The 15,709-nt window shown below is 39.1% G+C and overlaps 1 protein-coding gene across 1 annotated transcript in view; it reads right to left on the minus strand.

Annotated features, from left to right (window-relative positions):
- Positions 1 to 15,709, minus strand: part of reln (reelin) — a gene marked incomplete at its 5' end in the record, with an annotated part of 111,505 nt that overhangs the window by 79,891 nt on the left and 15,905 nt on the right. Inside the window, 1 exon segment of the mRNA XM_079255996.1 lies at positions 5,716 to 5,823. Coding sequence (XP_079112122.1) covers positions 5,716 to 5,823 — 108 coding nt within the window.

The raw sequence follows: 15,709 nt of genomic DNA on the forward strand, positions 1-15,709 counted from the left end.
GTCTTTGTGTTTGAATGGATAATGATGTGATGGGAAACGTTTTGCCATTATGGGAGCAATGCAAATCAGATCACATGTGACAATTCTTTCCATTTAGGCGTGTAGCTCATCACTTAATAATTGCCATGTGACATATAACAGAAAACGTTTTGTTTTGATATCCACACTAATCATAGCTGTGTATATAAGACATTGTTTTCATCATAAAATGTTTTAGACATGAGTTTAAAGGCTGTGTGAGTTCTTTTCATAAATCTAAGACATTGGACTGGAAAGAAAGCTCCCTTAATGGAATAAGTTGGAATTCTCCAGGAGCTGAGTCAGGCCAGACTCATATTGCTTTTCTGGCAGCGTGTATAGACGTCCCTTTTGAGCATGTTACACACACACACACACACACACACAGACACGCATATTTATAAAGTCTACAAGTCATATTTTAAATCAATCTTGTAAAGGTCCATAGTGAGAAACTTAACTATCAAAATTTATTACTCAGTAGACTCAAATGAAAGGAAACAGAACTCTATCCAGTAAATGTGTTGTGATAACAAGAATTACAAAGAACAAAACTTTGAGTCTTTCCTGCCAGCCCCTGGCACCTGAAATAGAAAAGTTGCTGCAGCATGTCTCAGCCAGACTGGTTTCTCTGCTCCCTTTGAGAACATTTACAAAAGCCACAGTCACTTTACAGTTCTGTGTTCTGCCTCTCTCAAGTGGGCATGACTCCAAAATATAACATCTTAGCTCCAGTTTGTCTGCAGTACCCATAACAGAACAATTACAGCATCATAAAGGTCTGTGGTTAGTCGCCCGACAGCAAGTACGGGATCCCTTGCCTGTAGGCAGAGGATAAGTGAGACTTGGGCAACTGCACCCACAGCTCAGCCCAGAAGCTGAAAACAATGCATTCCTGAGACTACCTTAATTGCCATCACAAATTCTTTGTCATAATTCAACAATGAGTGGGTTTTGAGTTGAAAGAATGCAGTAAAAGTCAACCCCTCAAAGTAAAACAATTTTATTACAAATGTAAAACAAAGTGTGTTACAATTTGGGCAAGTGGAAGACAATTAAATGCTCACTTTTGTCTCAATGTCATGGTGTTTGCCATTGAGAGTGGAGTGACTTCTCATGGTTGTGTCAACAGTTATGATTATGACAGACAAATGGAAAATAAGTATAAAAAAAAAGGAATACACAAAAAAAACTAAAAAAACATTAATAATGTGACTGTATGAAGTATGAATATGTGATTTAATGAGTGGTCAAGTGTGGACAGAAAAGGAGAATTTGGAGGCCACTGTGCAGTCACCCTGTCTGGTTGCTGTCACAGCTTTGACCACATCAACTAGTGGACATCCCATACCGTGCAGCAACACTAATCTGGTTTGTGAAGCTCACTGCCTTCCACTAGCTGTCCTCTATCCTGTGGCCTTTCTTTGTTGACACTGGGATTGCCAAAACCTGGACAGTCACCAAGTCTTTAATCTGTGCATTCCTTCTTCATTTTTCCTGTTTTCAAAACAATTTGTTCTCTGTATTTTCCTCTATCTGACCGCTTCCTCTCAAATTGCACTTAACCAACAAAAACACACAGTGTCCTCCTTATAGGCTTATGCTTATCATTAAACTGAATTAAAACCTCAAAAACCTTCAGCCATCTTGATTTATCACTGATCTTCTGCCAGCATTTGTGATTCTTTGATGGCAGTGTAGTTTAATTCTTCCAGTGCTAAAGTTCATGTTGGTTCCCACATTAATACATCTGTCAACCACATGTTCTCTCAGCCAACAACCACCTCATGCACTAAAGCACATGGAGTGTGTCTACGTGTCTGAGTGTTAGTTTGTGTTCATATTTCTTATTCCATGTGTACATGCATGTGGATGTACATATGTTAAACATGTCTCCGTTCAGAGATTAGAGCCACACCCTTTCTTAATTGCTTCACATTAAACAGTATGCTCATAAATCTTCCTTGTGGAATTACATGACCTTGTTGTCTTTGTGGACCCTTTTGTATTTGTAAAAACAATAGGTATCAAGCAGCTTCAAATTTTTTATTTGTTCCACTTTATTATCCTCAAAGCATTTGGCTTCAGCATTGGGTCTCTTGTGCATAGAAATGTCATCAGGTTTCCATGAGCTCAATGATGAGGCGTATTCTCTTTGGGAACATCCTCCTTCAGCCCTCCCAAGGCTGAAGAATCTGCAGTCTCCAGATGTGACACTATGGTCTGCAGAAAGGGAAGGCTGCAGCACAACATTAGGAGTTTCTCATGAACTTCCCGCAGAAGCAACAATTATTTCACGTGTGCTTGTGTCTTTGTAGAGGCCTGTAGGTCAAACCATAGAATATGAAAAAAGACAACTGACTATTTTTGGCACCTACTCTTCCGGGGTTCTGATGGTGGAGAATCGAGCTGAAAATGAGATGTGTACAGTTTGCAAGCCACTATTGGTCGGAATTTGGCATCACAGAATGAGTAACGAGCACAGCTTCGATAACAACTTCAGGTGGTATCAGCAGGCAGCAGCACAATGGCTTTTCCACCAACAGCCTTCTCTGGTTTTGTTCATAGAATCTTTTTCTGATTACAAGCCATTGACCGAGCAGCAGGTAGAGCATCACCTCAACATCCTCCATTCTTATGCTGTGTGTGTCGCAAACAAGTGACTTCATGACAATTACGAACCGCCTTGCTACGGCAACCCTGTCCCCACTGAGGACGCCTCCATTGTTAATGAAAACAATTAAAATCTAGTAGCGTGGTGTCAGCTGAAATGGGGGGGGGGCGCTTAAGCTTGTTACATACTCCACAAGAAGCGAGAACTTTTCTCTTGTTTCTCCAAGCCCCGAGAAGAAAATGACGTCATTCTGTTCTTGCAGACGTGTTTGAAGACAGTTCTCGACACATCGGGCTGGCAGAACTTTTTTCTCCCAGAGCTTCAAGAAGCATTGTGTGGTTGTTTGGACATTTGAGGTCGGCGTCGTTAACATGGAAAAGCATGAAGCGGACAGTTGTCGCTTCCGTGTATTTGCTGTTGCAGGTAAAACGGATTGCTTTGATAAAACAGCTGATCGAGGTGGTGAGAAAGTAAGAACATTTTTACATGTGGCATGAAAACATTCGGACCCAGCCGTGTGCACGACCCGCCCTGCCGCGGACGAAGTTGCTTGTTAAATATGAAACAAGAAAAGCACTCAGAGAGCACAAACCTCCGCCAAGCATAATATTAAAGAATCCTTTAAAACAGTCTTGGATCGAAACGGTGATCCAGATCACTTACAAAATTTAATCAGTTCTTCCTTTTCACATTTTCAACAACTCTTAAAATTATCATGAACTCCATCCATAACCTTTTGAGTTATCTTGAACACAAACAGACAGATAGACGCCAGTAAAAACATGATCTCCTTTGCGGAGATAACAACCGGGTTCACTGCACATAGAAGCAGACATCACTACCTGCAGTAATCCCTCCCTGCTGCAGACGTGCTTCTTGTGGAGGATGAATGGATCTGAGAAAATAATAAGTTTTATTCTTGTTCTTGACACCTCGAGAGCAAGAACTGAGTTCTTTCTCCTTGTGGAGTACGTAACAAGCTTTAGTATGTTCTAGTGGAAAGGGCCAAAAGTGAGAACTTCTAACTCCAGGTCTGACTGACTGAGTCTGTTGGACCTGCACAGCATCACTGACTCTTACACGTGTTGTAATGGATTGCATTGCAGAATTTAAACACAGACCATGAAAAAAGTTGTGGTTAAGCATAGCACTCTTAAAGTGTTCAAGTAGTCAAGCAGCAATGATGCAATCCTTGCTTGGATGCCTCCCCAGTAAATAGAACTGCCAAGATGGACGAGCTGCCTGGGCGAGAATGAAGTCAGCCTCTGAAGAACAGTAGAGTTAGTCAGGATAAGTGAACACACTTGGCAACAGGTCTGGGCCTGCGGCCTTGTTCTCTGAAGAGTTCTTTAAGGTCCCTTCATTTTCCAAAAGAGCCTCCGTACATGCATACATGAGCCCCATCCTCACAGACTTTATGTAATTCCTTGCTGTATTTCCATATTTGAGATGTGCTTAAAAATATTTTATTATTATGTAATTAGCAAAGTGTTAATCATTTCATGGTGGAATTTCAAATAAAAAATGTGAAATGTGAAATGTTTTTCACATACAATATTTTACTTTTACAAGCCTGAATAGTGATGCTGTTTTTATTTACCTCCACCAAGATGGAAGTCATGTATTCTGTGGCATTGGTTTTTCTGTCTGTCTGGTAGCAAAACAAGTCAAAAAGTTATGGATGGATTCTGAGATCTCAAAAAAGGAATAAGTAAGCACATTTGGGGACTGATCTGGATCACTGCTTATCCAGAATTGTTGTATAAAGGATCCTTACTATGGGGAAACAGGGATCATTTTACCATTAGAACTTCAGTTTAAAGATTATCTAGACAATCATTAGGCACATCCCCACCCCAACCAACCCCAAATTACAGTGGCTTGGTGGAGGGCTATGCTGCTAATTTCTCAATCATATTTGACCACATTTGAATCTTTTCATTTATCCAATTTATTTTGATCTACTCTCCAAGAGTATTCATAAAAATGTTCTTATATTGCTATAACAAAAGTATTCAACAAAATACTATTTATCCTAGTAGAGCTCTCTCTCTCTCTCTCTCTCTCTCTCTCTCTCTCTCTCTCTCTCTCTCTCTCTCTCTCTCTCTCTCTCTATATATATATATATATATATATATATATATATATATATGTATATATATATATATATATATATATATATATATATATATATATATATATATATATACACACACACACACACACATATATACATATATATATATATATATATATATATATATATATATATATATATATATATATATATATATATATATATATATATATATATATATATATATATACACACACACACACACATACACATATACATACATATATATATATATATATATATATATATATATATATATATTTTGTGATTTTGTGACTTATTTTCAGGTCTTTATTTTATGATTATATCATCTTAACCCATATAAATACAGGAAAACAGCATATAAATAGTGATAAATAGGTGTCCACTACAGTGGAAAGGAACGGGTAGATAGATGTAGATAAAGCTTTGAATTAGCAGACATTGACAGTGCAAAGAAAGTGCAGAAAATGTTTGGAAAACCAGGAATTTAAAAAATGATTACAGTTCCCTATCTTGTAAAACCACCCATTAATTTATTTGTCTTTTGTAAAACAAATAAATAAATGGAAAATAAAAAACAGTTGTTGATGCCAACTGATGAAAGAACGTGTTCTGCAACATTCAAGTGTCTTCCCCAAAAAACCTTCCTTATTTTCAATAAATCTCCAGAGCTAGGCTGTCTTTTCATATTTCCTTGTCTTTCCTGTGTTCTGTTTTTATCATTTTTTAAAAAAATATTTAGTTGCAAACATCAGTGAAGACACATCTGGCCAAACTTAGGGTCTCAGTTTCATCCCCTCCTATCCATTACGGCTGTTCAAGTTGTTTTATTCTCATTGTGGGAATATATGTGAATGATTGATCAGAAATATTCTCATTGTGAAACTCCACTGTCCCGACACACAGTATGTGTTTAGAGTATCAGAAGCTTTCTCACAGCTATAAAATGCAAGTAAAGACTTACCAAAACCAAAAGCAGCTGGGGCTGGAATGGGAGCCGACTGTACTGGTGTGGAAGTGTAGAGGCCAGTCACTAGCAGACCATCAAACGACACACTGGTAGTGATGGTTACTGCAAAGACAGATGAAAGACAAATGCTTAAAACTGCTGTTACTATTTTAGTAAAGTAAATTTCTTGCAAAAGTCAAGCATGACATTCTCCTTTCTTGTTTTAGCAACTCCTGTCCAGGAGGACAGAGATGAACTGGTGATTAGTTGTCATCAGTCATACATTTTTTTATATTTGCGGACCACACTGGACATAAGTCACTGTAAAGAACATACACACAGACATACATCACAACTAAGTGTCATGCTGCTATTAAGCACAACACCCGTAACTCGAGTATCACCCAACAGAAAATAGAGCAGCTATAACCTGGATACCCCTGAACTCAAATAAGCTGTGAAAGTGTGAAGAAGGTGGTAAATAGGACATAGCAATAAATATAAAATTTATACTGAGCTTATTCTTAATATGAGATTGAGTAATTTGTAAAGTGGTGAAACAAGAAAACATCCTGATCTTAAAGACTTTCACATCACCAACAGCATGTGAACATATCTACTTCAAACTGAACAAATCTCAGTCCTTTAAACAAGTTCTGCCATGTTGGCAACAGTGTTAGAGGAGAGTGATGAGCTAATTGACTGCAACCCTGATAACACTGGTAAGACTGTTCATCAGAGACAGCATCTGATCTAAAAACTGCAAAAGGTCTATAATGAAATGAAAGCCATCTACTGCTTAGTGTATCCAATATAAGGTTTGCTATTGATCTGCCCACTAAGCAAACATCCTGACTGACAGGCCCACAGTCGGTTATAACACTGGAGAAAGAGATCCAGGACTGTTTCCAGCCAGACAGATCAGAGCACAGGGGAACAGTCTGCAGCTCAAAGAAAAACACACTAAAAAAAAAAAAGGTTCTGTACACCAAGGAATAACATGCTTTGCAGCAATGAAAAATTGAGGGTTTGTTTATTTCTGACCCTGGAATCCTCCTGCTTATGGGAGATGGAATACTGAAATGGGAAAGGAGGAGACACTTGCAGCATTAATGTGTTTTTAGTAAGAATAGAAGTACAGCCGGTTTGGTCTCGAGGCGTTTATCCTTCTGGGCTTGGTGCGTTTTGTGGTGAGAATCTGGGCAGAGCAGACTCTTGTGTGGCCCTGTCTGCCTGCCTGTCTGACTGGGCGACTCCATTAACATGTCCTCACACAAGCCACCCAGCATTTGAGCGTGTGTGCCTCAATGTGTGTGTTCTCCATGCATCTGTGTACATTGGATGTGTTACACCCTGCCTAAGAGCTCAGATGAGGCCATTTCTTCCCTGCCAAGTTCTCTTCCATATCAAAACCTCAATAATTCATCCCATAACTCTCTTTATTGTATCCAGACATTGCCTTCTATGTTTTCCTGTCACAACTTTGACTGGGATTTGTATTATTGTGGAGTTGTGTTGACAAAGAAAAAAAAAACTATTCTAAACATGAAATAATACACTCAAAAGGAAAAAAAAGCATACTGTGTCTGGATAGTCCCTGAAGTAAAATAAAAGTAATAAAAAAATTTAAATCAACAGCTCTAAAGGAATTTCGTATGGTTATAATTATCATAAAACAAAAAAAGAACAAAAATAGTTCTAATAAGACAACAGAAACTCCATCTTGAAGGGCTCATGTGACACTGTATTGTTAAGAAGAAATATTTGGTCAAAAACGCATTTTCTTATTCAATCCATGTTTCCCCAGCGCACCTCCAACACCGCAACATCCACAGAATGTGAGGAAAATATCTCATTTAAACAAGTAATTATCATGTTTATACTGTGTACATGTGCTCCTCATTTTTGCTTCTCAGCTGCATTATCTATTCAACAAATCCATTCCACATTGTGTTGAGACGTTTTACTTGTAATTACATGTTGTTGGATTGATCCAAGGCCACAGCGTGATGCAGTATTAAATGAAGTAATGCACCAAGTTGGATCAGCCTCAGTACACACAAAACACTCATTTCTACACTTCCATTGACCTGCATTACCAAGGTCACACACACACTGGAGGTTACACACACCGCATCACTCCCGACATACACCGGCGTACAACACAAACAAAATATATTTTTCTGCCTCCACCATGCCATTTCTGTCTGTAGCCAATGTTTACATGTACATGTTTACTTTCTTTTGGCTTTGCAACCATTTAGGGAACAACTAAAAGTCTTTTCTGCGTTTTTACAATCTAGTCCCATGTTTCACATGTTCTGCTCCCTCACAGCAATGTATCTTGCCGCTGTTTGATGTGCAGGTTGAAGAGTGGAGTTGGGGGAGGGAAGGTAGAGCTAGGGGCACAAGGTTACAATCTCAAAACAAGAACGGGGTGAAAAAGGATGGAGGAAGACGAGGTAGTAGAGTGGCCGGTGATCAATACAAATCCAAGCTGTAAATTATTTAGCCAAACCTCCGCCCCCCTGACTTGGCTGTGCAAGGCATCAGAGAGATGAGCCAATCAAATGAGATCAGATCAGATCCAATCACCTGTGGGAGTACTTTACACTCACACTCACACTCACACATACACACAAATCTAGAGGAAGGCCTTTGATGGTAGCCGTTAACATTCTTGTCCATACTTCATTTCTGAGCACTGTTCACTTGGCCGAGGGGGATGAGAAGCCATGAGGCGGGAATAGGGGTAAAATTTATTACCAGCAGTCTCATTCACATATCATTGGTTATGTGTTTCTGAACACTTGATTTTGCACAATGTGCACGTTATTTTCAACTGTAAGCAATGTATGTACCAGGATAGCACTAGTCAGAGAAACATCTGGACCACTGAAGACTTTTCCCTTGAAATATTACATCTATGATTTAAAGATGAAGTGCAGAGATACAAATGTAGATGGAAATAAGTCCTTTAATTCTGTTCACATTTACCAAAACATCTATGGTAAATGTGCACAGTATGAACATACATGTTTTATATAAATGATAGTTAAACTGATCCGTACTCACACAAGTGGTTTTTTCTTGTCCGCCCTGTTATGTGCATCTTGTAAAACAGTGTATTGATATTGGTGCTATTTGACATGTGTGAAAAGATTAGGCTGGTTTCTATGTACTTTTGGTCTCAATTAATACTTTGATCATGTAATTCCCATTACTTTTGAGGAGAAAGTGGAAAGGGGAGGTGATGCATTCAGGACTGCTACAATTACATGATATTATCAATAACGTTGTGTCTGCAAGTAGCTCATACTCAGGTATTGCAAAGTGCTCATCATGCTACATGTATAACAATCATACACACAGATGTATGAATGTACAGATGCTCATCCTTCAGACTCAAACACACCACAGAGCACATCTTGGCCCACAGCCAGCATGTAATATTGATGAAGCGATGTGGTATGCCTCATTATAGGCACACACAACTGTGCTGCTACTCAACTATTGATGGGCCTGGGGCTTTCTTCACTTCTCTGGATGCACCATGAGTAATGTTAGGGCACAAAGCACCAGTACACCACAACAGTGCAAAATACACATTCTCAAACACAACACTTGTTTTTCTGGCAAATCTGTCAGAGCTCCACACACACACACACACACACACACACACACACACACACACACACACACACACACACACACACACACACACACACACACACAAACACAACACTGATAAGACACAGAGTAATAATCTATTAAAAATGGAAAATTATTCTTTGTAATAATCAATACAATAACAACAAAAAAAACCCTGTAAATCACAAAGCTAATTTTTATTATGTTTATTCATGTGTGCAACGTTATGTTTCTTGTTTTGTCTCATCAATGTTTGGTTTGAATTTGTTAAATGAATATTTCAGTCAGGATCTCCCCTGAATTGTTGCAGCCACCTGGCAATCAACAACAACAGGACTGCATTTACTTTTTCCTGAATGCTTTAAAGCATCCTCAACACTGGAACATGAAAATACTTACTGGGAGAAGACACAGAATAGGGTTTAAAGTTTGATAAGATACAAGAGTCCTGTTTTACACTGTTCCCAAAGAGGTGACTCTTCGAAGAGGATGTGTCTATACAAGACAAGAAACCTGTTTTTTCTGGTTGCTTGGACCAAATGCTTATATGTGAAATATCAATGCCTCACTACTTGCTGCTTCAGCAGTCCCAATAAAGATCCATATTCGCATCTTTATACCAAAAGTAATGACACCTATTGGTTTAGCAAAGTATGGCCTGCAATGCTATTGTCAAAGACTGATGGCTCAAGCTTATTTTTATAAGGAAAAAAAACGGAGAACAAGGGCTAAAGTCAGGCTGGACATTAGTCTTAGAACTCATAACAGACTAGTACACTTGCATTGCCTCTGTAAGTGGTTTGGTCTGAACAGCTCTCCCTTGTGTGCACACCCACCAGTCCTCACCACACCCACATTCATACTGTAACTTTTATTTCACATGTACTAAATCTTGTGAAAACATACATAAACTGTTTCAAAGCAGTCATGTCGACATGTGTTATACCGTAGGTATACAGTTAAAATGTGGACTGAAGATAGAACATAACGTAATACGACTCAGGCAGTAGAAACCATTATTTACACATGACATAACTGCTATAGTGGACATGGTCAATGAAATTCCTTTTCTCCCCTAGTAGGCCAGGAGGATGTCTGTCTTCTTTCTAAACTGATAGAGGTTTTCCTGGCATTAATCTGGTTAAAGATAACTGACCATCTGACCCATATCCCACTGTCAGACACACACGTGCCCCAGAGAGGACCAGGAAATGGAGGCCAGACCATAGGGAAGCTATAATTCCATCTGTTTCCACAGCCATGCCAATGTCGGGGTGCCACTTCACTCTGAGTTTCCTGAAATGGTTCAAACTGTCAGTCACCTGACCATGAAACAGTAAGGGATAGGTCAGTATTTCCAGTGGATGCAGAGGGAAGGAAACAGCTTTTTAAACTGACAAGTTCAAGAATATGCAGATGATCAGAGTTGCTGAGGTCTGGATGTCTCTATGCAGTTTCAGAAGAATGTGTGGGAAGTGTGCTTCTGCACATATTTGTGTCATGTGGTGTTCACTCAGGTCTTAGAAGCATCATTCCATTGCGTAACCTTCTGGCAGAATCCCGGCCTGCTGGCACTGCCATCTGCTGCTGTGAAACACTAGATCACAGACGACCTATCACGCACGGAGCTTCTACAGGTCTACTAAACCTCATCGTCCACAACATTTAGTTTTTTCAATACTGAAATAAAGCTATTTATTTCCTGGGACCCAGTTTATGGGTCCTTTAATGAATCACTGTCCTATAACACTGTTCTTAATCTAGGTCCTTCTTTGTTCTACCCAACAGAGGAACCAAAGCTTCATTGCCTTCTGAACAACACTTCCTACATCCAAAAGCCATGGAGAAAAACAGTGGTGTAATCCTGACACAAGCATTGCATTCTACGTAACACATCGTCTTCTCCCAAAATTACATTTCATAAGATTCATACAAAGTCTAGTGTCTGAGTCAGAGCTAGTTAGAGTCCACACAATTCTAAATGAATCATATCCATATATTTAAAAGAAAGACTCAAGTTTAAATCCCATCTTTCCTTTTATTTGACTTATCAGTGACAATCACTTTTTCCCTCTGCAAGTTATACTTTTTCCTCCATTAGCATCAAACACATTCCACTTAAGGTGGATATGCAAATAAAAAGGAAACTGCAGCTTTATTGTGAAGTCTAATGATCAAATGAAAATATTTGAACGATCCTTAAAATGAATCAAGCTAATAGGGAATCATTAAAGAAGTAGAGGTAAATGTCACAATCACACCCCCAAAATTTAACAAAAAAGCACTGGCCCTGACCCAGCTTTGGCCTTGGCATCGGGGCAAGCACTGGCCCACAGTGGCTTTGTCTATGGAGTTCTGGTCCTGTCAGGTTCCTGGACAGGGCTCTGGCTGGGGATATAGGTTGCTCTTAGGCCAGTAGGGTTGTGGTTGCCCAAGTGGCCCACACTTTGGTGCCTAGTACTTGGGCCTGCTTGACGCCACTGCTTCATGACACTGAAAGGCTCCAGTCATGGGGCCTCTTCTGTTCTTGTCTGGGTGAGTGCATAGTTCTCCCTGCTTTGGTTCTCCTGCGTTCTGTACTCCTTGGGTCTTGGGTCTTTCCTTGGCGTATTTTGATGTTTTAAGGCTAGGCACATTTGCAGCTCCCTTGTGAGCACAAGGCTCACCTTTGTCCTATTGTTATTTTTATATGCTTTCATGTGCGTGCACACTGCTTCTGTTTTCATCTGTGTGTTTTTCTCTCTCTCCCTGCTGAATGGTTATCTTTTTTCATGCCCTAATTTAGTTTATATTGTTATTCTTTGCTGTTTTTCGCTCTTCCTGTTAGGTTTTTAATTAATACAGCGGAGCAAACATTTAAATCAAAAATAATAATGAAACTTATTAAGAGTATCAACTTTAGGCATTTGTAAAAAAGATCCCTACTTTGGCAAAATAAATCTGTCCGGCAGAATTTAGCACACAGATCACAGTTCTGCATGTCATAATGCCTGACAGTTTTCTTCTAGGGTAAAATACTCAACCTAATGTTCCTCACTTATAAGTTGCTCTGGGAAAGTGTTTGCTTAATGAATAAAAATAATGTAATAGAAATTATTGTGTGCCCTCATGAAGGAGAAATGCTGCATCCCAATAATTTTTCTCCCTGTTCTGAATTCTCATTTTATTCCACCTGGTTCATTAATGAGCAGGTTTAAAACTAAATTGCATGGTCAAAAAGAAAGTGGCCACCTGGATTTTATTATGAAAACAGTTACGAGCCTCCAATTGGATAATTACTACATGGTTGATTGTTGCACTGATGGCGACAAGTTATTTACCGTATTTTCACGACCATAAGGCGCACATAAAAGTCTTAGATTTTCTTCAAAATGTGCGGCGCGCCCTATAGTGCAGTGTGCCCTTTGTGTGCGTGTTGTTGTTGTTGTGATAGGACGTAGTAGAGAACACCATGAGAACGTTAAAGGGTGAAGTGTGGGCGTAGATCGCATATAAAAGAACAGGTATGTGCATTAAGCAGAACACCTTTGGAGATGGAAAACGAGCTCCGACAGGTAAAGAAGACGTTGCTGAGTTTCCGTGGACATAAGGCAAGGTGGCCCGAGTTGGAGGAAAGACGCTTGGGCTAACTTGTCTGCTGGCACTGTTGTCCGCGCTTTCGCAAAAGCCGGCATCATTTCAGAGGAGCTGCACGGCACGGAAAGTGACTGACAGTGAAGAAAGTGAACCTTGCATGTTTGCTGGAGATTTAGCGCAGCTGTTCAATTCAGAAACAGAGGATGAGGACTTTGATGGATTTGACTGATGACGATTACCGGTAAAAAAATGTGAGTACCAAACTCAGTTTTGGTCCCGGTCTCTTTTTAAATAAGCACACTTGTGTGCTTGTTTAAAGTAAAGATGAACTGTCATTATATTAGTTAAATTCAAGTTGCAGAGCAAAGTTGCTAGCTTCCATGCATTTCTGACAGAAAAGAAATGTAGGAAAACACTGAAAGCCTTGCAAGCCTCAAATACTAAAACCAATTCCTCATACAGAGTAGAACACACAAACACACACACAACTGTGGACTATAACATTACATTTGAAAATATTTATACCAGGTATGCCTGCCAAGTACTCTTGCATCAAACTATTGAAGGTAAACTAAGTAAACCAGCTTTGAAAGCACACACAAGAAAAACACAGAAATTGGACAAAGCCAAAATTGTTGCATAAGTCTACCTCAACTGTTCTCTTGGGAGTTAGCTTAATAAGGAACAAGACAGGGGTAATGAGGACCAAGCTGTTAGGTACACCCTATACGTATAACCTCACTGCCTGTTTTGTCGTCTTTGTCTGATATAACCAGCCATTTAATCTAAGTAATATTCATCCCCTCACTTGTTCAGCCTCCAAAACCTCCAAAAAACATACATCTGTGGCCTGCCATAAATTACATCACAACCGAGCAAGCCCTGATTGGCTGCCATATGTCACAGAAGGACATTAAGACTTTAGACCATAAAAGAGCATGACTATGGGGAGACATTTAGGAAGACAAAAGCTCATTAAAAAAAAGTATAGCCTTCTCTGTTTAGTTTGACCCACAGAGCAAAAGTTATAGACTATATTTAGGACAGAAAAGTCCAGTGCTAGACTAATATGTTTTAGATGTTTCCCTACTCATACACACCTGATTCCAATGAAATTGTCCTCATCATCTTGTTGTCAAGTCCTGCACAAGCAAGCCGACCCATTAATCTGATTCAAATATGTTAAAGAAAGAAACATTCAAAACCTGCAGACAGCGGCCCTTAAGGGAAAGACTTTTGGCACAATTGCTTTAGGGGCTCGATTGCTTGTTAGTCTCACTGGAATTTAGGCTAAAAATTATTTTCAGATTTTTCTATGAACTGTCAGGAAAAAAACAAAAAAAAAACCAAAAAAAAAAACCTACTGTGACATTGAATAATAAAAGAATGTAATAATATCAGAGTTGTAGAAAGTAGAAGTAGAAAGTGAAAGTCCTGTCCAGCTGCTTTTTCCAACCAGTCACTAAACCAGGTGAATTTAATTAGCTCAGCTCAAATGCAAGGTTGATGAGCCTGTTAGTGAAAACACCTGTAAAAACCATTGATCCTCACATAGTGCAAATCCTCATTTAACAAAATCTCTTACTGGCTTTTCATAACCGTGCCTTGTGTGCTCAAACACTTCCCTGATATTACTGGTGATCAGTGGACAACCATTGACAATATGTCCAAACTGTCTGAGAAAGTATACAGACACTGAAGCACTGAAGACATCCTCAGTCGATCTGAAGCCAAACATTTGATTGTCCAGGATTGCCAACTCTAAACCTGTACAGCCATGTTGTTTTGTTTTAAGATGCTTCCATGCTGCAAGCTAACAAGGATGTTGTCTTTGATTTACTGCTGAACCAATTTCACAAGTAGCTTCTCAGAATGGGGATGAGTACCAAAAAGGCAGAAGACATTAAAGCAAGGTGGGTCAAATTTCTAGGAACAGGGACAATGTTTACTGTCTTGCAGTAAGTGTGAAGACTATATTGAAGTGATATACTGACACTGCCAGACATGACAACTAGTTGTTTTTGTAGGGAACCTTTCCAAATGCATACATGTCATATGTTATCATATCACCAAATAATCTCCATTCCAATTGTGTGGATAAAAACAAGGCAATTGAACAGAATTAAATTCAGAAAATAAAACTGGTAAAGTTTGGTTTACAAGTGTCACAACTTTAATAATTAAAATTAACATTAGAAATTGCATTGAAAATCCTATGAAGACAATTGACGTGCCTTCCTTACAAACAGTATATTCTCTACCATGGAAAATAAATGCAGCTACACATGCCTGCATGTTGAGAATGAAATACCTGAATAATGCTCCAATACAGTACAACACAGCTTAAAACACCGCCTGCGAGTACAAGAATCAAAATGGGAGAAGGGCTTCTGTAGTTCTTACCCCACTTTCAAGGAGAGAAACAGACCAAACTTAATAAATGTCAGCGTCTTGGGCCCACCAAGTCATGTTTTATTAAAATGACAAAACACACAGTTTCAGCTGAATTATTTCCATCTCAGATGAAACAACTGAAAAAGTGAATATTTTCATATCACATGTAAGATGTATTATATTTTCAAAAGGTATCCAGCTGTTTGGTCTTTTGCTGAATCCTCATCACTCTGCTTCTTGCACTACATATTCCAGACTCACTAAGCCTCATGAGATGAAAGAGAATAAGTTAGCAGCAGGTGTACTTGCCCTCCTCTTAGCCATCCTCATGGCCTGACACTTTAAACTGCAGTTTTTATCAGAGCATAAACCTGGACCTTCAACTGTG

The sequence above is a fragment of the Telmatherina bonti genome, assembly GCF_933228915.1.
Source record: "Telmatherina bonti genome assembly, chromosome: 2".
Lineage (NCBI taxonomy): Eukaryota > Metazoa > Chordata > Actinopteri > Atheriniformes > Telmatherinidae > Telmatherina > Telmatherina bonti.